Source organism: Grampus griseus (assembly GCF_964374135.1).
Source record: "Grampus griseus genome assembly, chromosome: 4".
NCBI classification, from domain to species: domain Eukaryota; kingdom Metazoa; phylum Chordata; class Mammalia; order Artiodactyla; family Delphinidae; genus Grampus; species Grampus griseus.
This window is the reverse complement of record NC_138997.1, coordinates 108,891,676-108,916,241: the sequence shown is the minus strand read 5'-3', so window position 1 is coordinate 108,916,241 and position 24,566 is coordinate 108,891,676. Positions and strand designations below refer to the sequence as shown.

At 34.8% G+C, this 24,566-nt stretch overlaps 1 protein-coding gene across 1 annotated transcript in view; it reads left to right on the top strand.

The window, feature by feature from the left end:
- TACR3 (tachykinin receptor 3) overlaps positions 1 to 24,566 on the top strand; it is a gene marked incomplete at both ends in the record, with an annotated part of 60,909 nt that overhangs the window by 19,012 nt on the left and 17,331 nt on the right. Inside the window, 2 exons of the mRNA XM_082653141.1 lie at positions 5,240 to 5,428; positions 7,182 to 7,332. Coding sequence (XP_082509267.1) covers positions 5,240 to 5,428; positions 7,182 to 7,332 — 340 coding nt within the window. The remainder of the gene's footprint in view (positions 1 to 5,239; positions 5,429 to 7,181; positions 7,333 to 24,566) is intronic.

The following is a 24,566-nucleotide window of genomic DNA, read 5'->3' as shown; positions in this document are numbered from 1 at the left end:
ACTATAGATACTTTGTTAGGTACTACAGAACACAGAGAAGAATAAATCATACCTCCAATGAGCTAAAATCATTATGAGCATAATGCTGTTGCAGCACTGAGGAGGTAAAAACTAACTCTGCACAGAGAGAGGGAAAGAATCTACAGTGATCAGTCTATAATATGAGTGGAAATTAAAGGATGGTTAGAAGTTTTCCAGTCATACAACTTTAGAATAACATATGAAGCAAAAGGAAAATCACTTCAGCAAGGAAACTAGCATGTGAAAAACATGAAATTATTATCTGAGCTGGATAATGTCCATTTTTCAATTCGTATCTACTCACTATCTATTCCACTCTTTTTTCTGCCCCTCCCCACCAGGCTGACTACTTCTGTAGACTGACTGTATCAATAGGGTCCCTCACTCTTGGGTGTCTTCTTGGCTTTTTCTAATGCGAGACCTCTGGAGGGGATGGGAAGAAGGAGAGTGCCTTTGGGATATATCTACCACTCTTGCCTTTCAGGATTGCTGCAAATTGGCTAAGTCTCCAGCTGTATACATATCTCTTACCAAGTGCTCCTTCCTAGGGCTTCATCTCCTCACTTCAGATTATAGGATCCTGAATTTACAGACTAAAACAATGTCTACTATGGCCAGAAGCAAACTGGAAAACAGTAAAATCTATATTATTTCAGGCAAATATTACTTAATATAATCAAATAAACATCTGAAGACTGTACTCTCTCTTTATACCAAAAATTTTAAATGTATATAAGCATGTAAAGATCCAGAAACAGAGCTTAATAAAAACGCTACCAAAAGGAAAAATTATACCATATACCAAGAACAATTACAAAATGGAAAGGCTTACTTACTGAGAGCAGTAAAGTTATGTCAAAAAATTCTGTTTTGCAAAAGACATCATCTTTTTGATGAAAAAGACCCCTTCAATTATGTCAGGAAAAGAAGTACATGGTAAAGGACATTGGTCCTGTATTAGAGTGAAAAGGAAAACTAATAAAAGATGGCATTATAATGTGAGCTTCTGATGGATATTTCTGAGAATTTCTTCCTCTATGAAAGACAACAAAAAGTGACTTTAAAACTTGCTTAGGTGTTACGCTAATTGGAAGAGTAAAGAATCCAATCTTAGCTATTCTTTGTGAAACAGTCAGAGTAAGGAGACTCTAACGTATTTGAGAATCTATTTGGTGGGGAAAAATGGTAATGAGAAGCTCAGACAAACACCTAGTAAAATCGAGTGTGATCATATCAAAGATATATATTTCTTTAAAGGAAGAATAAAGTACTGACACTCATTTGAGAGAGATTGTATCCTGGGTTTGATAATTTCTTCTCAAGGTCCAGAGGGTATTTATTTGACCCTAAGGATCCATTTTCTTCATGCTTACTGTTGAGAAAATTATTATTCCAGGAGAGAGTCACAGAATAGGAAACGTTGATGCCACAGTGAATTCCTAATCACCAATTTCAAATTGGTCTTCAGCAGTGCCTGGAAGTTCTACCTACCTCTTTGGTCAACGGGCTCTCCCTTTCTACAATATTTCAACATTTCTTTATTTTCCTCAATCATTAATGTAATTCAATCTCCAGTGGTAATACTCTATTCTAAGCAGCAATCATCTCTCATCCAAACCAAAACAATAATGAGGTAACTTACCTTCTTCCTTCCATTCTTTCCCTCCTTCAATCCATTCTCCAGACTAAAATCTGATTACTCTCCCCTCCTGATTGAATCACCTCAATTACTTTCCAGAGCACAAAATTCTATAACCTGAACTACAACTTCGTTTCAAATCACTTTCCCCCTTCACTTTCAGCATTTCAATTACATTAGCCCTTAGTTCCTCAAGTGCACAATGCACCCACCCTTACCCATCAAATTGGTTTCCTAGGGCTACTGTAACAAACTAGCACAAACTGAGTAACAACAGAAATTTATGTCTCACATTTCTAGAAGCTAGAAGTCTGAAATCAAGGTGTTGGCAAGGGCCATGCTCCCTCTGAAACCTATGAGGAAATTCTGCCTTGCCCCTTCCTAACTTCTCGTGGATTGCTGGCAGTCTTTGACATTCCGTGGCTTGTAGATACATCACTCAATCCTCCATCTTCATGTGGCAATCTCTGTGTGGTTCTCTGTTTCCAAAGTTCTCCTTTACACCTTATATTGAATTAGGGCCCATCATAATGACCTCATTTTAACTTGATTACCTATATAAAACTCTATTTCCACATAAGGTCACCTTCTGTGATATTGGGTGTTAGGACTTCAATGTACCTTTTTTAGGGGGACACAATTCAACCCATAAAAACCCACCATTAACACAGGAGTTTTTCACATGTTGTTTGTTCCCCCAGAAATCTTTGCAACGCTCACCCTTTTGCTACCTTGCCTAGTCACCCTTTCAAGTTTCAACCCAGAATGCTTTTCTTAGGGAAGACTGGTTCACAATCTAAATGTTTTCCCCAGTAAATGCACTCACACAGCCATAAACATTGCCTTTGTAACACTTATTATATTTGTAATTTTATGTTTATTGGTGAGATTATTTGATTAGTATCTATCTACTTCATTAGACTGTGAGTTCTGTGAAGGTCATTTTTTCTCATTGTTGTATTACTACAGTATCTGGGATACTACAGTAGATATCCAAGAAATGTTGGCTGAATGAATGAATAATAGATCAGACCAGAAATGACAAAAATGTCAGCTTGAAGTTTCAAAATGTCTACTTTCACTAAAGTGTTAGTTAGTGAGAACATAAATTGACTGTTTCCATACAATCCAACTAAAACAATATTCTACCTGTCAGGAAATAATTTCTCTAACATTAAACTAATTGACAAAAAAATCAATAAGAAATTTGTAGTTTATTTTGAATTGTCCATGCTGTAGTAGCTGTACAAGACTCTAAACCTGCTCACATCACTCAACTTCTCATTACAGTCTCAAAAAATCAGCTGTCTAAATATTCAAATAGCATTCATAAATTTCCAGGCAAGCGAAAAAGCAAAGATTATAAGATTGAGAAATAGTCAGTTCAGTACAACAAAATTTATTGATAAGTACTGTGTCTGACTCTGGAAACACCATAAAGCAACAGTTCAATGTAATGAGAGAAATGCTATGGTGATTTATAGTCCATCGCAATGGGAACAGAAATGACCAATCATAATTATTGCCTTTATATATTTGACTTTCGTCTTTAATATTGCACATAAATGCTTTTGAATTTAGAGACAAGATGCGACTTCTGATTCTCTTCAAGTCATCTACCTTATATATTTTTCTTTCTCTCCCACAATTCCTTAAACGAGTGGTTATATTCAAAGCCATAATCTGTACCTACGTAGACTTTGAGGATTGGCAGAACTGGTTTAGAATTCCAATTCCTACCATTTGGGACATTTTAAAATACTTTACTTAATCTTTAAGCCTCAGCTTTCTTTTCTGTAAAATAGGATAATATTAGTTGATTTATTGAATTTTTCTGGATACTAAATGTATATATATGTATATATATTGTGTGCAATAAGTTGTCTGGTCATGCTTAGCAATCAATATATGTTGCTATTATTATCTTTACCAACATAAGCATGAGAGGTGAATTTTAAACAGTTTTCAGTTTCAAACATGTGTATTTTATTTTCTTTGTATGATTCACTTTATTTCCCTAAACCAAGGTACCATTTTATGATTACTTTTTTCATATCTAACATTCACTTTTGCCTAATAGCTGTCATACATAATAAATTAAGAGTACTTTCTTTAAGTAAATTACAACTAAAGTTAACGTTATGAATAGTAGGTAGATAAGTTCCAATATATCTACTGAAGATCTAATTCTGCCTAATAGTTACAAAAGCAAAGAGCAGTAAACAAGTTAATGAATTACCCTTATTTTGAAATAGTTACATTCATAAGATTAAATGTTTTGGTTTAAGTAATACTCATTCTTTGATAAAAATATTACCTTTGAAAACTTTTCATACATAAAAATATATTTGAGAAACACAAAATGGCCGATAGTAAAAATAATACAATTAAATAAATAAGAATGTGTTTTATTGCTAGAAATGCCAAAATATAATTCATTTGGTGTATGTTATTTTCTACTCTGAGTATTAGCCATAATTTGGCAATTAGCCATTTTATCCAATTTAAAACTGGAATTTAATTCTCCCAGACATATTCTTACTATTTTACCAAGTGCATAAAGCTTGACTTCTGTTACCATATTCAAACAGTTTCTAATTTCTCAAAAAGTTGCACTCTAGGGCTTCCCTGGTGGCGCAGTGGTTGAGAGTCCACCTTCCGATGCAGGGGACACGGGTTCGTGCGGTGATCCGGAAGGATCCCACCGCAGCTGGGCCCGTGAGCCATGGCCGTTGAGCCTGCGCGTCCGGAGCCTGTGCTCCGCAATGGGAGAGGCCCCAACAGTGAGAGGCCCGCGTACCGCAAAAAAAAAAAACAAAAAACAAAGTTGCACTCTAAAAATCATATGTAAATATTTTAGAGTCTTAAATATATTTTCCTATAACAATTATGTTATATATAGTTACATAGATAAATACTATGGAGATTTATATGATACAGTATGAATTCAATTTTAGAGGTAATAGGAAAGCATAGCCTCAGTCAAACTTGATTTATTCATCCTTATCTAAACCCTGAACTTGTCTCTGGATGCTTTTAAATGGCTATGTTGACAATAGCCTTCTGAGGGATTCCTCATTTTGTCAATCATGTAGACATTATCCATATTAGTTGTTTTGAATTTTCTTTTTAAAAAGTTAAACATACATAAGAAAAATGGAGGTTTTGGGGTACAGAATTCATATTTTTAAGCACTTAATACGCATCTTTCCAATTCCATCCAGCAGACATATGAGTTCTGATAATGTGTTAGGCACAGCAGCAAATAATCAATACCTTTCACTTACATTATTTCTATTGATCATTACTTCACCACTAAGAGAGGGGGGTTCTTATTTCTATTTTAAAAGTAATGGAGTTCAAAAAGTTAAATAAGTGACAGGATAGGGTTTGAACCTTGATCTGCCTGATTCCTAACACTATGCCATAATTATTCTATGCTGCCTTTATACAAGCAAAATCTTTTTCAGTTTGTTTATCAGAAGAGAGATAACCCTGGCCCTGGAAACTCCTCTGAAACTCATTTTAAACTCCATTAACAAGATAGCCAACAAAATGGTTTTGCTTGTTTTTATATAGGTATATGGCCATTATTGATCCCTTGAAGCCCAGACTGTCTGCCACTGCAACCAAGATTGTCATTGGAGGCATTTGGATTCTAGCATTTCTACTTGCCTTCCCTCAGTGTCTTTACTCCAAAACCAAAGTCATGCCGGGCCGTACTCTTTGCTATGTGCAATGGCCAGAAGGTCCCAAACAACATTTCACGTAAGTTAACACTCTATTACAATTTTCAACTAAATGTGTTGAACACGTAATGAACTACAGGTTGGGAGCAACTATTACATAGATAAGCCATAGACATTTCCCTCAAGGGCTCACACATTACTTGGGAAAGAGACACGTAAAAATACTATACTACAATATGATATAGTCAATTCGTTTGCATAAGTTACAAAGGTTTCTAACTGGAAAAATGTGAAGACCTCTATGTGGGGTAGCTCTGGAGAGTTTCTGGAGGAACTGATAAGATCACTGGAAATGAAAGTGCAAAGGAAAGCCAGGTTGTTATCCACTGAGAAATGAGCCAGAAGGGAGGAACTGAAACCCAAAGGTGCAGATTGCTCTTTTAAGAAGCCTGGCTGAAGGGAAAGGAAGTCTTAGTAGGTTCTAGGTTGTGTTCCTTTGTTTTAGCATTAAAGAAACTTAAGCACTAGGTTAGAAAGGAAATAGGAATGCTATATGATAGAATCTGATATTTCATAATTTGAACCCACCTTAAGAAAAGCAAATGAAAAAAACATAATTGTTCAATTGTTTGCATTTTGGTTTTTATGCTGACCATTTAAATTTTATTTCAAAAAATTCTTATTTAGTGAACTATTTTTTCCTTTAAAAATAACAAATGATGCAAATACAGTGATCATCTTTTAAAGCAGCCATTTTATCCAACTCTGCTCTACTCAGAGTGCAGATTTTTAAAGAAAAACATTAAGAAGTACTTATTAAAGGAAAAGCAGGCAGCAGTTATTAAACTGAGGACTGCATCTATCCATTATATACTATTAATAATTCTTAGGTTGTATGATAACAAAATTAATTTAATCAAAATAATAAAATTAAATTATTTGTTGACTTAATTCCCCATTGACTTAGTTAATACTTAATAAGCTATCAGGGTACAGAAATCAAGAAGATTTAAGATTCCCTTTACCAAAAAAAAAAACCCAAAAAAAACCTGGGATTGAGAAGACTAGCATGCCAAGCTCTTTAATTACTTTAAAGCCTTCATAAGATAGTAGAAGCCACCCAAAAGTTTATACAAATTCTAATTTGGCTATTATGTTATTGGTTGCCCTTCTAGTCCTCCCTAATTGCATCCTGATAATTTTTATTGAAAGCTATGAAATCCCAAAATTTAGTTATAATTTATAGTATAATAATTTTGATGTGACTAACACACCTGTATATTATTTACCAAATTTAATGATGCAATCAAATGTACCATGACTTTGGAAAAATGCCAGTGTGACTCAGAGCATCTAGTCACATTTTCTTCATTTGGTTGAAGAATGATTTATTTCAAATATGACTGATGTTGTAGGATATATGTAATAGTTTTACATAGGAGAAAATATGTCAATTCATCAGTTTAATATGTCCCATCTCTTTTCCTCCGATTATACATTTAATTAGGTTAGCTCAATGACTACCAAGCAGAGAAAAGGCATTCATCCTGAACTTCTATGCAAGGGAGAACGTGTGTAGTTTAAATGAGCACTACAGTTCAGCTATAGTTTTCATACACGAAGTAAAGATTGACAAAGATCATCTGGTAGCATCTGGATGATTGTAAGTGACAATAGCATAGTATTGTGATGGGTTTGTGAAATGAGGACTTAGAGAAAATGTGGGAATAATCTTTGGCATGTTCAATTATGACTTAAAATGGAATGAATTCAAAGTCTTACTATTTCATTCCAATACACTCTTCAGTATATATTTTTCTTATTTCTTACAGTTACCATATTATTGTTATTATACTGGTGTACTGTTTCCCATTGCTCACCATGGGTATCACATACACCATTGTTGGAATCACTCTCTGGGGAGGAGAGATCCCAGGGGACACCTGTGACAAGTATCATGAGCAGCTAAAGGCTAAAAGGAAGGTACCGTTTCATATAATTTATCCAGCATTTGTGTGAAGAGAAGGGAAAAAACCTAGTTATGGCATTTTAATATAATATGATTTGATGCTTGACTCCTACTTTTTTCCTGTTTTTTTTAATCAACTTTTAATTTTACTTTCCTTTTATCTTCTATAAGCCACTGGCCATGTACAATATCAGTCTGGGATATTGTTACTTCCTTACAGAAAGACTTTTTATTACCTTTTGCAGAGTATTCTTAATTACACCACGTAAAACTTCTGAAATTTCACTGTAGGAGTCCCAGTGGATTGTATTTCTGCAGCTCTAGCTATCTTTGTCCTTTATTGAACAGAATGCCTCTGATGTACTATATAGTCTTTCAGAAGTTTCATTCATCCCACATGCCGCGGAGCAACTAAGCCTGTGTGCTACAACTACTGAGCCTGTGCTCTAGAGCCCGTGAGCCACAGCTACTGAGCCCGTGTGCCACAACTACTGAAGCCCATGCACCTTGAGCCTGTGCTCCACAACAAGAGAAGCCACCGCAATGAGAAGCCCGCACACCACAATAAAGAGTAGCCCCCACACGCCGCAACTATAGAAAGCCTGCACGTGGCAATGAAGACTCAACACAGCCAAAAATAAATAAATAAATAAATAAATGTGTTTTAAAAAATGTATATTATCATCCAGGTATAAAACCAACATTTTAGTAGTAGATTTTCTAGGGAAATTAAAGTCAAAAACCATGAAATTATCTTTTTAAGTTTCTGTCATGTATAACACAATATTTCCCCAACAAAGAAAAATAAATATTGTAAGCACTTTTATATAGAAGTTCCTAATTTTTTACCAAGTATTTTTCATTAAGATATTTTGAGAAACGTTTGTATTTTGGCTGATAAATCAAAGAACACCATTAGAACACACATGCTTTTTATACTTCTGAAATTATATAAATAGTTTAATTCATCAGGATATAATGAAAATTTATCCAACTGGGTATTTCAAAACCCCATTGTCTTAAAGGAAAATAACTAAAATCAAAACAAAGTCAAAAAACACCTAAAATTTATAACAGATATGAATAATATTATCATGAAATACTCCTAATTGAAGCAGTGAAGTGTAAAGAAAACTAATAGCTGTTCGTTCCCTCTCTCTAACTTTTACCCCACCGGGGATACAACTTGCAATCAGGTGTACCGCCTACCTCTAAGCTTTGCATTGATCGCAAATGTCACTTGCTTTGATTAAATCTTCTTCCTAAGTGGCAGTGGATAGGAATTATTTTGAAAAGCCTAGAAAAGTTTCTGTGTATTCCTTTCTGGTTTGCTACAGTACTTGAGAAGTGGAAATGTTTATTCCTTTCGAAAAATAAGAAAAGATAGCACTTTAGGAGGAAATATCTGCAGCCCTTTAGTGCGTCACAATCACTTGAAAAGATTCCTCTATGGATTACCCATTAATATTTCTCATGCTGCAATTACAGGTGCAGGGAAGATTGCAACCAAGTTTACACAATGTGGATTTCTCAAAGGAAAATTAAGTTTAGCATATGAAATCAATAACAAGTGCTACACCATCAACATAGAGAAATTTGTTGCATTTCTATACACTAATAGCAAACTATCAGAAAGAGAAATTAAGAAAACAATAACACTTACAATTGCATCAAAAAGAATAAAATATCTAGGAATAAGCTTAACCAAGGAGGTGAAACACCCATACACTGAAGACAATGAGACAGTGATGAAAGAAATTGAAGAAGACACAAATAAATGGAAAGATGTTTTGTGTTCATGGATTGGAAGAATTAATATTGTTAAAATGCTCATAGTATCTAAAGAAATCTATAGATTCAATGCAATTCCTATCAAAATTCTAATAGCATTTTTCACAGAAATAGAACAAATAATTATAAAATTTGTATGGAACCACATACAAACACTGAATAGCCAAACCAATCTTGAGAAAGAAAAATCAAGCTGAAGTCAGAATGCTTCCTGATTTCAAACTATATTACAGAGCTATAGTAATTAAAACAGTATGGTATTGGCATAAAAACAAACACATTTATCAATGGAACAGAATAGAACCCAGAAAAGAACCCACACATATATGCTCAAGAAATTTACAACAAAGGAGCCAAGAATATACAATGGGGAAAGGACAGTCTCTTCAATAAATGGTGTTGGGAAAACTGGACAGCAACATATAAAAGAATGAACCTGGACCACTATCTTACAATTCTCAATACTTCAGAACATGCTCTTGTGAGAATAGTATCAATTATTGTCGATTTTATAAAATCACTCTTTATATGGATAGATTAGATTAAATCAAACTCTTCTAGTTCTAAGTTCTCCAATGTGTTTGAGACTCAGTCTCCTTTCTACTCTGTTTTATCTGGCTGTTCATGCATTATCACCATACTGGTTAAATTAATGAAGCTTTATATGTACTTTAATATCTGATAGGGCAACTCTTCACCTCTATTTACTCTTTTTTTCCCAGAATTTTCTCAGTGATTCTTGTTTATTTTTACATATAAAAATTCATAAAATCATTTTGTTTAGTTAAAAATGATTTTTTGTTTATGGAATTAGATTATATTTAAACTTTGAGAGAATTGGAAAATACATATTCAGAGAAATATAGAATGGGTTGATGAATGGATAAACAAATGGCATTCTTTTATGTTACTCTTAGACAATTTAATGTAATGACTGGGAACAGAGACTCTTATTCAGTGTGCCAAGTTCAAATGCTGACTCTGGCACATACCTTGGGGAATATAGCCTAGCTGAGCCTCAGAGAGGTTACAATCCCTATAAACTGAAATGAAAATAATAATAATGCATATACTATGTGGTTGTATAGGGATTAAATGAGGCAATACTTGTTAAGTACTTCAAAAAGTGCCTGGCACATAGAACTGTTCTCAGTAAATGGTACCCATTACTTTAGGCACTTTACTGTGAATATATATGCCAGTACTGTGAAGATAAGAAAACTTCATGTGGTAGAATAGTAAAGAGGTATAAAACTGGCCATTTATCTTTTTAAACATAATATTGACCTACATTTTACAGTGAGTCACAGTTTCTAAATAACTCTCACATGAATATTATTTAATTCTCACAGTATCTATGTGATTTTTTCTTGTTTTACATAAAAATGAAATTGAATCTCAAACTCACAAAATTAATATGTAGCAGAACTTGGACTTGAATCCTGGACAAAAGTTTTTAGAGTTGAGTTCTTTTAGAGAACTTGCTCAAAGGACCAGGTTTCAGAAGGATACTTTACATCTGAGTATTTATATTATATATATATATGTGTGTGTGTATATATACATATACATGTATATGTATATACATGTATATACATGTATACATATATATGTATGTGTATATATATATATATATATATGTATATGTATAGTCTCATACATAGACTGTACTAATCTTCACAATATCCCCAGGAGGTAAGCCTAGTGGAAACTATTTTCTTCCATTTTTAACAAATCAGGAAACTCAAGCTCTTTTACCTTGCTTAAGTAGTTCTTAATGTAGACTTAAATAGTCTTAACTAGACTGTTTGAATAATTGAAATTTCACTTATCTCAACAATATATCATTTAATATCCATTTACAATTCTTCAGTTTATAATTAAACCTCATTTAAAAATAAGTTCAAGTACTGTTAGAGGATACAAAAAAATAGAGGAGGAAAGAATAAGGTACTTTAAAATTAGGTTAGGTTAAATTAAAATGATGGCTGGTAATGTCCCTAAGAAATGTGGGGCATTTTATCACAGGTAAATTCCCAAATCTGTTGTAGACTACTGAACAAGAGAAGTGCTGTACTCACTATTGTCTCCTCAGTGCATAGCATAATGATTTCTGGATGGTGAATTAATAAATAATTGAAAGAATAAAGTTTTGTGAATCAGCTGCATTCTTATTTTATACATAAGAAAATGCAGTCATGTGATGTGACTTGCTAAAGGTCAAAAACCTTTAAATGGAGAACTAGTTCTGGAAATTAGGCTTCCTGAGTTCCAACCTGATACTCTGCCCCTAGACCCAGTACAGAGAGGAAAGATTTTAGTCTGAATCTTCAGGACAAAGTTCATGTCTTCAGGATTATATTATATCCTCAGGACCAAAAATGAGGTCTACTTATCTATTGCTGAATAAATGAAATTGTTCTTGAAAGTTTTCCATATTTTGTTAAATAAAAATATTTCTTAGCCCTGCCACTAGTAAAATAATATAGGACTCTCCCCATTATAGATTATTGATATAGTATTCCAGTAAACAAAAATTTCATGTTAGTAAAAAGAATTTACACCATGCATATACTTTTGTTTTTACAAGGGTTTTCTATATCAGTTTGCTAGATGTCAACACATGTATTTTGTGATCAATAAATGGATGTTAATTATTGGTGATAATGATTATATTAATTAAAAAAATTTTTTATTGGAGTATAGCTGCTTGACAATGTTGTGTTAGTTTCTGCTGTACAGAAAAGTGAATCAGTTATATATATATACATATATCCACTCTTTTTCAGATTCTCTTCCCATTTAGGTCACCACAGAGCACTGAGTAGAGTTTCCTGTGCTATACAGTAGGTTATCATTACAGCAGGTTGTCCATTTTATATATAGTAGTGTATGTCAATCCCAATCTCACAATTCATCCCACTCCCCTCACCCCCCTTGGTAACCATAAGTTTGATTTCTACATCTGTGACTCTATTTCTGCTCTGCAAATAAGTTTATCTGTACCATTTTTTTAGATTCCACATATAAGCCATATTATGCGATATTTGTCTTTCTCTTTCTGACTTACTTCACTCTGTATGACAATCTCTAGCTCAATCCATGTCACTGCAAATGGCATTATTTCATTCCTTTTTATGGCTGAGTAATATTCCATTGTATATATGTACCACATCTTCTTTATCCATTCCTCTGTTGATGGACATTCAGGTTGTTCCATATCATGCCTATTGTAAATAGTGCTGCAATAAATATTGGGGTGCATGTTTCTTTTTGAATTATGGTTTTCTCTGGGTATATGCCCAGGAGTGGGATTGCTGGGTCATATGGTAGTTCTATTTTTAGTTTTTTGAGGAACCTCCATACTATTCTCCATAGTGGCGGTACCAATTTACATTCCCACCAACAGTGCAAGAGGGTTCCCTTTTCTCTACACCCTCTCCATCATTCATTATTTGTAGATTTTTTGATGAAGGCCATTCTGACAGGTGTGAGGTGATACCTCATCGTAGTTGTGATTTGTATTTCTCTAGTAATGAGTGATCTTGAGCATCTTTTCATACATTTTTTGACCATCTGTATGTCTTCTTTGGAGAAATGACTATTTAGATTTTCTGCCCATTGTTTGATTGGGTTGTTTGTTTTTGTGATATTGAGCTTCATGAGCTGTTTGTATATTTTGGAGATTAATCCCTTGTCGGTTACTTCATTTGCAAATATTTTCTCCCATTCTGAGGGTTGTCTTTTCATCTTGTTTATGGTTTCCTTTGTTGTGTAAAAATTTGAAATTTAATTAGGCCCCATATTTTATTTTTGTTTTTAGTTTCACTACTTAGGAGGTGGATCAAAAAAGATCTTGCTGTGATTTATGTCAAAGAGTGTTCTGGCTATGTTTTCCTCTAAGCGTTTTATAGTATCCAGCCTTACATTTAGGTTTTTAATCCATTTTTAGTTTATTTTTGCATATGGTGTTAGGGAGTGTTCTAATTTCATTCTTTTGCACCTAGCTGTCCTGTTTTCCCAGCACCACTTATTGAAGAGACTGTCTTTTCTCAATTGTATATTCTTGCCTCTTTTGTCGTGGATTAGGTATTCATAGGTGCATGGGTTTATCTCTGGACTTTCTATCCTGTTCCATTGATCTATATTCCTGTTTTTGTGCAAGTATCATACTGTTTTAATTACTGTAGCTTTGTAGTGTAGTCTGAAGTCAGGGAGCCTGATTCCTCCAGCTCCATTCTTCTTTTTCAAGATTGCTTTGGCTATTCAGGGTCTTTTGTGTTTCCAAACAAATTGTAATTTTTTTTTGTTCTAATTCTGTGAAAAATGCCATTGGTAATTTGATACGGATTGTGTGGAATCTGTAGATTGCTTTGGGTAATACAGTCATTTCCACATTATTGATTCTTCCAATCCAAGAACATGGCATATCTCTCTATCTGTTTGTATCATCTTTGATTTCTTTCATCAGTATCTAATAGTTTTCTGAGTACAGTTCTTTTGCCTCCTTAGGTAGGTTTATTTCTAGGTATTTTATTCTTATTGATGTGATGGTAAATGGGATTGTTTCCTTAATTTCTCTTTCTGATCTTTTGTTGTTAGTATATAGTAATGCAAGAGATTTCTGTGTATAAATTTTGTATCCTGCAACTTTACCAAATTCCTTGATGAGCTATAGTATTTTTCTGGTAGCATCTTTAAGATTTTCTATGTATAGTATCATGTCATCTGCAAACAGTGACAGTTTTAGTTCTTATTTTCTAGTTTGGATTCCTTTTATTTCTTTCTCTTCTCTGATAGCCATGGCTAGGACTTACAAAACTATGCCAAATAAAAGTGGTGAGTGGACATCCTTGTCTTGTTCCTGATCTTAGGGAAATCTTTCAGCTTTTCACCATTGGGTATGATGTTAACTGTAGGGTTGTCACATATGGCCTTTATTATGTTGATGCAGGTTCCCTCTATGCCCACTTTCTGGAGAGTTTTAATCATAAATTGGTGTTAAAAGTTGTCAAAAGCTTTTTCTGCATTTATTAAGATGATTATATGGTTTTTATTCTTCAGTTTGTTAATGTGGTGTACCACATTGATTTGCGTATATTGAAGAATCCTTGCATCCCTGGGATAAATCCCACTTGATCATGGTGTATGATCCTTTAAATGTGTTGTTGGATTCTGTTTGCTAGTATTTTGCTGAGGATTTTTGCATCTATGTTCATCCGTGATATCAGCCTGTTATTTTCTCTTTTTGTGATATCTTTGTCTGTTTTTGGTATCAGGGTGATGGTGGCCTTGTAGAATGCGCTTGGGAGTGTTCCTGCCTCTGCAATATTTGGAAGAGTTTCAGAAGGGTAGGTGTTAAGTCTCCTCTAAATGTTTGATAGAATTTGCCTGTGCAGCCATCTGGTTCTGGGCTTTTGTTGGACGTTTTTAAATCACACTTTCAATTTGAGTACTTGTGACTGGTCTGTTCATATTTTCTATTTCTTTCTGGTTCAGTCTTGGAAGGTCGTGCCTTTCTAGGAATTTGTCCATTTCTCCATTTATCGGTGTATAGTTGCTTATAATAGTCTCTTATGATCTTTGTATTTCTGTGGTATCCATTGTAATTTCTCCTTTTTCATTTCTAATTTTGATTTGAGACCACTCCCTTTTTTTCTTGATGAGTCTGGCTAAAGATTTATCAATTTTGTTTATCTTCTCAAAAAACCAGCTTTCAGTTTCACTGATCTTTGCTACTGTTTTCTTTGTCTCTATTTCATTTATTTCTGCTCTGATCTTTATGATTTCTTTCCTTCTACTAACTTTGGGTTCTCTTCATTCTTCTTTTTCTAGTAGCTTTAGGTATAAGGTTAGGTTGTTTGTTTGAGATTTTTCTTGTTTCTTAAGGTAAGATTGTATTGCTATAAACTTCCCTCTTAGAACTGTTTTTGCTGTGTCACATAGATCTAGGATCGATGTTTTCATTGTCATTTGTCTCTAGGTATTTTTTGATTTCCTCTTTGATTTCCTCAGTGACCCATTGGTTATTTAATAACATATTGGTTAGCCTTCATGTATTTGTGTTTTTTATAGATTATTTCCTGTAATTGAGTTCTAACCTCAGAGTGCTGTGGTCAGACAAGGTGCTTGATATGATTTCAATTTTCTTAAATTTATCAAGGCTTGATCTGTGACCCAAGATGTGATCTATCCTGGAGAATGTTCCATGTGCACTTGAGAAGAAAGTGTATTCTGCTGCTTTCAAATGGAATGCCCTGTAAATATCATTTAAGTCTATTTGGTCTAATGTGTCATTTAAGGCTATGTTTCCTTATTAATTTTCTGTCTGGATGATCCATTGGTGTAAGCGGGGTGTTAAAGTCCCCCACTATTATTGTGTTACTGTTGATTTCCCCTTTTACGGCTGTTACCATTTGCCTTATATATTGAGGTGCTCCTATGCTGCATACATAAATATTTACAATTTCGTATCTTCTTCTTGGATTGATCCCTTGATCATTATGTAGTGACCTTCCTTGTCTCTTGTATCAGTCTTTATTTTCAAGTCTATTTTGTCTGATATGAATATTGCTACTCTAGCTTTCTTTTGATTTCCATTTGCATGGAATATCTTTTTCCATCTCTTCACTTTCAGTCTGTATGTATCCCTAGGTCTGAAGTGGGTTTCTTGTAGACAGCCTATATAGGGCCTTGTTTTTGTATCCATTCAGTCAGTCTAAGTCTTTTGGTTTGAGCATTTAATCCATTTATATTTAAGGTAATTATTGATATGTAATTCTATTGATAATTTCTTAATTGTTTTGGGTTTGTTTTTGTAGGTGTTTTTTCTTCCTTTCCTCTTTTGTTCTCTTCACTTGTGATCTGATGACCATCTTTAGTGTTGTGTTTGGGCTGCTTTTTCTTTTTTGTGTGTGTATCTATTGTAGTTTTTTGGTTTGTGTTTTCCATGAGGTTTTGATAAAGCAGTCTATATATATACAAGGTTGTTTTAAGTTGCTGGTCTCTTCGTTTCAAATGCAATTCCCATTTCCAACTTCTCTTTTCACTGTTGCTGATTTTAATATTATATTTTTTATGGATGATTTCCTGCCTTTACTGTATGTTTACCTTTACCAGTTAGCCTTCCCATTTGTGATTTTCTTGTTTCTAGTTGTGGTCTCTTTGAAGTTTTTTTTTCCCTGCCTTCTTTTTTTCCCTGCCTTCTTTTTTTCCCTGCCTTCAAACTTCCTTTGGCATTTGTTGTAGGGCTGGTTTGGTGGTGCTGAATTCTCTTAGCTTTTGCTTGTCTGTAGAGCTTTTGATTTCTCCATTGAATCTGAATGACAGCCTTGCTGTGTAGAGTGTTCTTGGTTGTACGTTTTTCCCTTTCATTACATTAAACATATCATGACACTCCCTCCCGGCTTGCAGAGTCTGTGCTGAAAAGTCATCTGATAACCTTATGGGGATTCCCTTGTATGTGATTTGTTGCTTTCCCTTGTTGTTTTTAATATTTTTTCTTTGCATTTAATTTTTGTTAGTTTGATGAATATGTATCTCGGCATGTTCCTTCTTGGGTTTATCCTGTATGGGACTCTGTGCCTCCTGGACTTGGGTGACTATTTCCTTTTCCACATTAGGGAAGTTTTTGACTATAATCTCTTCAAATATTTTCCCAGGCCCTTTCTCTTTCTCTTCTTCTTCTGAGACTGCTGTAATTCAAATGTTCTTGTGTTTGATTTTGTTGCATAGGTCTCTGAGACTGTCCTTTTTTCTTTATTCTGTTCCATGGCAGTGATTTCCACCATTTTGTCTTCCAGCTCACTTATCCATTCTTCTGCCTCAGTTATTCTGCTATTGATTCCTTCTAGAGTATTTTTCATTTCAGTTATTGCATTGTTCATCTCTGTTTGTTTGTTCTTTAGTTCTTCTAGGTCTTCATTAAACATTTGTTGCATCTTCTCAATCCATGCCTCCATTCTTTTTCCGAGATCTTGGATCATCTTTACTATCATTATTCTGAATTCTTTTTCAGGTTGATTGACTATCTCCTCTTCGTTTAGTTGTTCTGTAGGTTTTTATCTTGCTCCTTCATCTGCAACTGATTTCTCTGTCAACTCATTTTGTCTAACTTTTTGTGTTTATGGTATCCTTTCCACAGCCTGCAGGATCACAGTTCCTCTTGCTTCTGGTTTCTGCCCCCTGGTGGGTAAGCTGGATATTGAGCTGGGCCACCCCTTTGCTCTGTGGTTGTCACTGCCCTGTCAGGGGTATGGTGTGCTCCCTAGTTGTTGAAGTAGAGGCCCTGAGATATGCATCTTAGCTGTGTTTCTGATCTGTGATGCAAGGTAGGCAGGATTGAAGTACTCCCATTGGGAGAGAATCCTCTGAGTATTCCTCCTCTGGGGTTGTTCACCTGTGAGTGTGCTCTGTTGTGTCCCCTTTCATGCTTTGTGCAGGCTCATAAAGTACACTGTTGTTGGCACTGCTGTCAGTCCCACCTTAACCTTGGGTATGCTGGCAGATGGTCCTGGTGACTCACAGGTGTTGTTTTCACCAGGCCACCAGTGCAGATCTACTGAGGTCAGGTTCCAGGACTGCAGTAGTCATGCACCTGGACCTGCTGTGGGAGCTATTGAAGCAGCTCAGACTCTGGCCTGGCACAACACCTGCATGTACATGCCCACAAAGCCCACAGCTACTAAAGCCAGACCTGTCTCAGTTGCAGGAACACTTGTCTATTCAGATGTTCCACAGGCACTGAATTTAGGAAGTCACCAGTGGAGGTGTAACTCTGCGGTTTGCATAGCCATGAAGAGAGATTTCAGCTCTTCTTCCTTAGTTGTACAGCCCCTCCATGTATATACTTCTCATTGTAAAATTCCAAATTCCCTTAACATCAAACTGTGCTGAAAAAAAATGCCTCCTTTCTTTCATAGAGGAAAATAACACTTCAGTGTTTTGCAAAACTAACTTTATCAACATCAAATATAAACTGCCTGGTCAAGAAAATAATTAATAGAGAGGTTAAGTTAAGAGAATGATGGATAGCAGGGAGTATACTCTTAGGCTTAAGTGGTGCATATCTCCAAAACCGATTTACTAGCCCAGCAAATATTTCCACAAGCCTCCCATTCTACCCCAGGCCCTCAGCTGGTAACATCAGCTAAAAATATTTTTCCTAAAAACAAAAATCTTTTCTAAAATGCAAAGAATACATGAATAATCTCTTTCTTGACAGCTAGGACACAGGGGTTGATACAGTCAAGGGCTTCCTGGCACCAAGGAGGATTTCTGCTCTGCTATAAAGATGCAAGTTTCCTGGCAAGTGAGACCGCTCTTTAATGAGGGTACTGTTCCTCTCCACTTTATTCTAACAGGCTTAACCTTAAACAGAAAGAAAACCAAGGAAACTGTTTTTCTGTTTGTTCGACTTGAACATTTTACTCCTTTATCTCATCCCCAGTTGGCTGTTTGCTTTTGAGAGCCCTTCTATTTCCCCTTTCCCCTTTACTCCTCTTTCTTCATTCCTGCCTTAAAGGAGACAGTTCCTTTTGAAATTATTTTGCTGTTCCATCTTTACATAGTCTTTGCAACAAGGGACAGTGCAGTCCTTAAAAGTGCCTAGAATGACACCTGTCTGCCCCCCACATAGTGCTCTATAAGTGATTCTGACTCTTGATTTTGTATGATAGCTAGTTCCCGATAACCTACTGTTTTCATTTACCCTTATTCATATGACCCAGATTTTAAGTAACTTCATATATATCACTTTTTTTCATTTTCATGTATCCTGAATGACAAATGTGAATTTTGCTGAGGATTTTGTACATTAGCCCAAAGGGAGAATTTGCCTCTCAGAACATAAATCTCTTTTGGCATTTCTTTACAAGTCAGCTCCCAGGCAATTGTATGTGTCTCTCTCTCCCTTTTCATCTTTCCTTCTTGCAGCCTCTACTAGATCCATTTCTCTGCCTCAGAAAGCCTATTCACCCATTATTTTTCAAGACAAATCCAGCACAGTTCCTATAATCCAAAGATCCTATGATTCAAATAATTCCAAACTTGCAATCCCCACCTACATCCGTTACCCTTCTCAGCAAACACAATATTCTCCATAGACCCAATTTCACTCTCCTTCAAGTCAGGAGAGGATTATAAATAGAAAACTAATGTTGTTGTTGTTGTTATTGTTGTTTCTGTCACACCAGGTTGCACATGAACCCTTTATGCATGTGATTCTAATTACTTGCTCCAAGTCTTTTCAGATGTCTTTCTGCTACTGTTTTCATTTTTATTTCACTTCTGAAAAGATTTCAGAGAGACTTTCACCTCTACTACTTTGCTTAAGTAGTAGATTCCCCAAAGGACTATGATTCTCTGTACTTCTATGTGCTTCACGCAGTGTATTTCCAAACTTATGGATTTTTAAAATTATTTGTATTTCTCCCAAATCTGTTTTTAACCTGTTTTTATTTGGAAATATTTAGATCAGTGAAATAATATACTGTAAATAGTTCTTACCTTTGGACTCTCAGATATTAGCATCAGATTATTTCTGCCTTATAATTTCATCATTCTCCAACATGATCTGAAATGAAAATTATAAAAAGTCTCTGAAATAGAAATTCCTAAAGCCTTTTTCCACGGCCACCTAAGCCCAGATGAAAAGAATGATTTTCACTGACACCTTAAAGGAACACATACATGCCTCACATATTAAATCTGTAAAGGAAAAAAGCATCCTAAAAGAACTGAAAACAATGGACAGAATAGTAGTTGCAAAACCAAGGGAATAGGAATTCCAGTAATAAATAGAATAAACAACAGGTCCTTCAAATGCTACCCATGCTGATTAAAAAGCAGAAGATCAAGTATTAGATAATAGTTCCCTTCATACACAGTGCCTCAAGGAAATTGAAAACTAATGACTGGTGACAATAAGTTTGTATGCCACATTTAATCCAGTTTGAACAAGAGAGAGTGTTCAATTTTAGACAAGTCTTCATGGAGAACTAGAAGACACTTTTTCTTTCACTTGACTGAGAATACAAGCCAGGTCTCCATCATTACAATACCTGGAACATTACAATCTAACTTCTAGACATAAGATTTCATGAGGCATCTCCTGGAACATTTCATTATCAGACCACATATTTTCACTAGGAAGTATTCAGTACAGTGAGCACGAACTCTAGTGTTTTGAGGCAATAAATAAATCAGCTTACATTTACTTAAGGATCATCTGTAATACAATGAATGGGAGATCCTAGGCCTTACAATTCCATTTCTATTGCTCTCTTATCTCTTTCCTATAAGATATCTGAGAATTTAGGCAGCTTTGAGCACATGATTCAAAGGTAAAGGTGTATACCCATACCTTCTTCAAGTCTCATAGCCTGAGATGGGAGGCATAGTTGAGGGACATTTTGCTGTAATGATCTAATTTCTTAATGTATATAAGGCATATCAATGGCTACTCTGTTATATTCTGTGATAACAAACCAAAAAATTTTGTTATAAGCAAAAGGGACTATTTTCCAGACATGAATTTATTAATGGTATTTTAAAATTTTAGAGGAAAGTCACAGAATCTCTGTCTTTGGGTGATTTAACAGTACAGATCAGATTCTCATTTCTCTGAAATGGATCCGTTTTTTCATACAACTAAAGTACCAAATTATATTAGTTGAGCGGGAAAACGCTTATAGCTTTATTTATATTAACTTTAAGTAGTAGGAGAGAGAATTAATCTATTCATTTTGAATCCTTTATCCAAGAAAATTGTAGGTATATTCCAATTTGAGAGCAGGTAGATCTAGCAAATGACCTCACAACATTCCCAACGATCATTTTTCCCTACGATTCATTTTGATTAAAACTTTAGTATGCACTTCATTTTATTTTTGTAAGTGTGATTCCCTAAAGCTGATGAATATCCTTCCCCAGTCACGTTGATACTGGTCTCTTCCAGGTCTGATTGTTCCTTACAACTGAGCTCCACGTTTTCACAACAACACAGCTCTTCTGCAGTATTATATTTGGATTCACTTCAATGCGGGGATGGGGGTTCAAGTGGCCACAGACTGCTGACTAGGCTCACTGTCTGCACACCTCATCCAGCTACTGCTATGTTCCTCTGATCACTGTCTTATGTTTTTCATCAATACATTACCTGTGTTCTAGATCCTGGGCACCTCCTTCTCAAAAGTAGTCATCCCTCAATTAAACCATCTTTCTTCTGAACCATGACCTCTTTCACTTCACTATAATTCTCTTCCAAAATATAAGCACATTCACATCTCTTCCATCTTGTGTTGTTTACATTTGCTTTCTCCTCTTGTTTACCAATCTTTTGCTCCTCTTGTTAATGCTTTGTGACTTCCAACGTACCATTCTGCTGAAACTACCCTTGACAAAGATACCTGTGCCTTCTTTGTTGTAAATTCATTGGATATATTCAGTCCTTGATCAGACTGACACAGTAGATACCTTTTCATCACTCACCACTTGAGAAGCCTCTCCTTCCATGGAATTTGCCTCCTTTCTCTCTGCAGGATATTCCTCTTTAGTATCCTTTTCTGGCTTTTCTTCCTATACCACTTCAATGCTACTCTTTACCCTGCAGGCCCATTCTTCATATCTTTATAGCTTTCATATACAGTCTTATTTGGATAATTTCATCCACTCCCACGACATCAACATCTTTGAAAATTACTCCCAAATCGACATTAACATTATGCCCATATCTAGACTCCTCTTCTGAGGTTCAGGCTCTGAGCTCCAGATTAAAATTCTATTAACCATCTCTCGTCCCAACCCTATGTATAACAGACAGTTCAAAATAAGCATGTCAAAATGAAATAACGGTCTTTGTCGAGACTTTGAAAGTCTTCTTTCCATTTCATAGAATATTACTAATATCCACAGAGTGACCAGACAAAAGAAACTGGAAATAATCTGTAACATCTCTCTTTCCTCAACTGAAACTCAATGAGAAAGTCCTTCAAATTAACTCTAAAAGCACTCAAATATAAATATATATTTTTCTTTCCTAAGCTCCTGCTCTACTTTTGTTTAGACTACATAATTTCTTACCTAGATTAATATACTCATCAACTAATGATCCTCCTGCCTCCATTAAATCTAATTCAAGTAAAATCGATTCTACACTGCTTTCAAAGTAATCTCTCTAAAATCTAAATTTATTAATACTCTCCTTAAAATCCTTTAATGGTTTCTCTGGCCCTCCCTAATCTCACTTCAATCCATCTCTCTTACTTTCTTCATCAGCATATCTTATATTATGCACTACATCCCCAGTCAGTTAAACTATTTGTAGTACTAGAGTGAGGTATGAGCTTTGCATATTTTATTTATGTGACTAGGACACTCTTCCCCCAACTCTCCCACTCCTTTTCTGCTCCTCTCACCTGGATATTTCCTATTTGTCTTCAAAGCTGTATCACAGGCACTTCTTCCTCTAGAAAGCCTCTTTGAAACTTCCACCCCCAATCTGCATTCAGTGTTTGTCCATGTGCTCCCATTACATCACACAGCAAACTCTAGCATGCAACTTACAACTTTACATAAGAAACATCCATTTGCTTAACTATCTCTTCCAACAAACTTTGCAAAGCTGAAGGGCTCAAGTGAATCATTACTTTAAAAATAATTATTATTACACATGAAAGCTTATACTTATTATGAAAGGCAGAATATTTCAAAATGAATGAAAGTTTTCTATTTCTTTGTTTGCTTATTTGTCTTAAACCATGACTCAAATGACTCACAGTCTTCTAATATTTATGACTCAAATAAAATATTAATATTAAAAGATCATGACTCATTTTGGCTCTCCAAATCTGGTTTTCATTTTTGATAAGGCATTGTACATCAATTCTCATGTCTTGTGAGTTGCTAGCAAAAATAGACTCTAGCCAGAAACAGAAGCAATTAATGTGAACTCAGCACTTCAATGATTTTGCTAGTTTAATGGTCCTAAAAAAGTATTTTTCTCTTCTAGTAGTAATAGAAACAAAAGAAATGTCTTATTCTAGGAGTATAATCTTGGAAAGTGATGAGATACTGACAAAATGAATCAAGCATTATCAAGTACTTATCAAATATTTACATAGTCAGAATTGAAATGAAACATCTAATACTTTATTAAATTACTTCAGATATTGTTCTAAGATTTCCATCTGAATATTTTACAGTTTTACAATTTTCATATACCTCCTGAAATTCTCCATCTTTTAAGCCATGTGTTTCTGTAAATACTTTAACATATTTTTCATAGTTATATAAAAACCTTACCTATTAATTGCAAAACCTACTGACTCATTTTTTCTTGATTATGGGTCACATTTTTGTATTTCTTTGCATGTACGACAATTTGGAGTTGTATACTGGGTACTGTGAGATATGATGTTAAGACTCAGGGTGCCATTCATCTGAAAAATGCTGTGCTTTCTCTGAGCAGGCAGTTAAGTTGCTGGTAGATCATTCAAATTTGCAGAGGTTTGGTACTTCGTTAGGATGAATCTATTTTAGTTTTGCCCTTGGTTTTAAGGTTAATTTCTTAATCCTAGGCATAGTATTTAATCTTAAGGCCTAGACCTTGTGGGAAAACCCAAGTTGTCTACTGAGACTCTAGTTTGAAGAGACTCAAACTTTAAACTCTGTCTCTCTTATATGAGGAGTAGCTGCTAAAATCTCTCCCCTCTTACAGCCTTTCAGCTGTTTTTCACCTCCTAAGATGCTAGTAGCCTTGTCTTGTGCATTGCAGGGGAAGTCATGGAATTCAGAGAAGTTTATATATGTATGAATCTCACCCAGGTTATGTAGTATCCAGTTTCAGCATAATTTTGACCACTCTCCAGTGCCATAAAACAGTTTTGTAGTTGTTATTGTAATTTATACTTTTTCCAGAGCTTATAGTTGTTCTTAGGGAAAAAGACAGACAGATAGATAGATAGATAGATAGATAGATAGATAGATAGATAGATAGATAGATATAGATATACATATACACACTCAAGTTACTCTGTATATATTATAAACAATATACACTCTATATACTCTATACAGTATATACAAACTATACAATATGTTGATGTTTCTGATATTACAAAGATCTTTATAATATATCCTGTACTTTTTCTTTGGTTGTGTCTTTCATGTGTTGTAGTGACCCACAAATTTATACTAACGTTTCACTTAAAATTCAGTAGTCTCCCAATAACCTCTCTAGGAGTTTCCTCTAGCACAAGTCACTAATTTCTGACATTACTGGTCTAACTGAACCCATAAAACTTAATTTTCTGGAACACCACCAATTTTCCTGACATATCATGAGGAGGACTTAAATTTGATGTTTTAAAATATATTTCTGGAATTGTTAGAGTAAAGGATATTTCTCTTTCCCAGAAATTATTCATGCATCTAAAGGAGTAAATATATAGACAGGTTA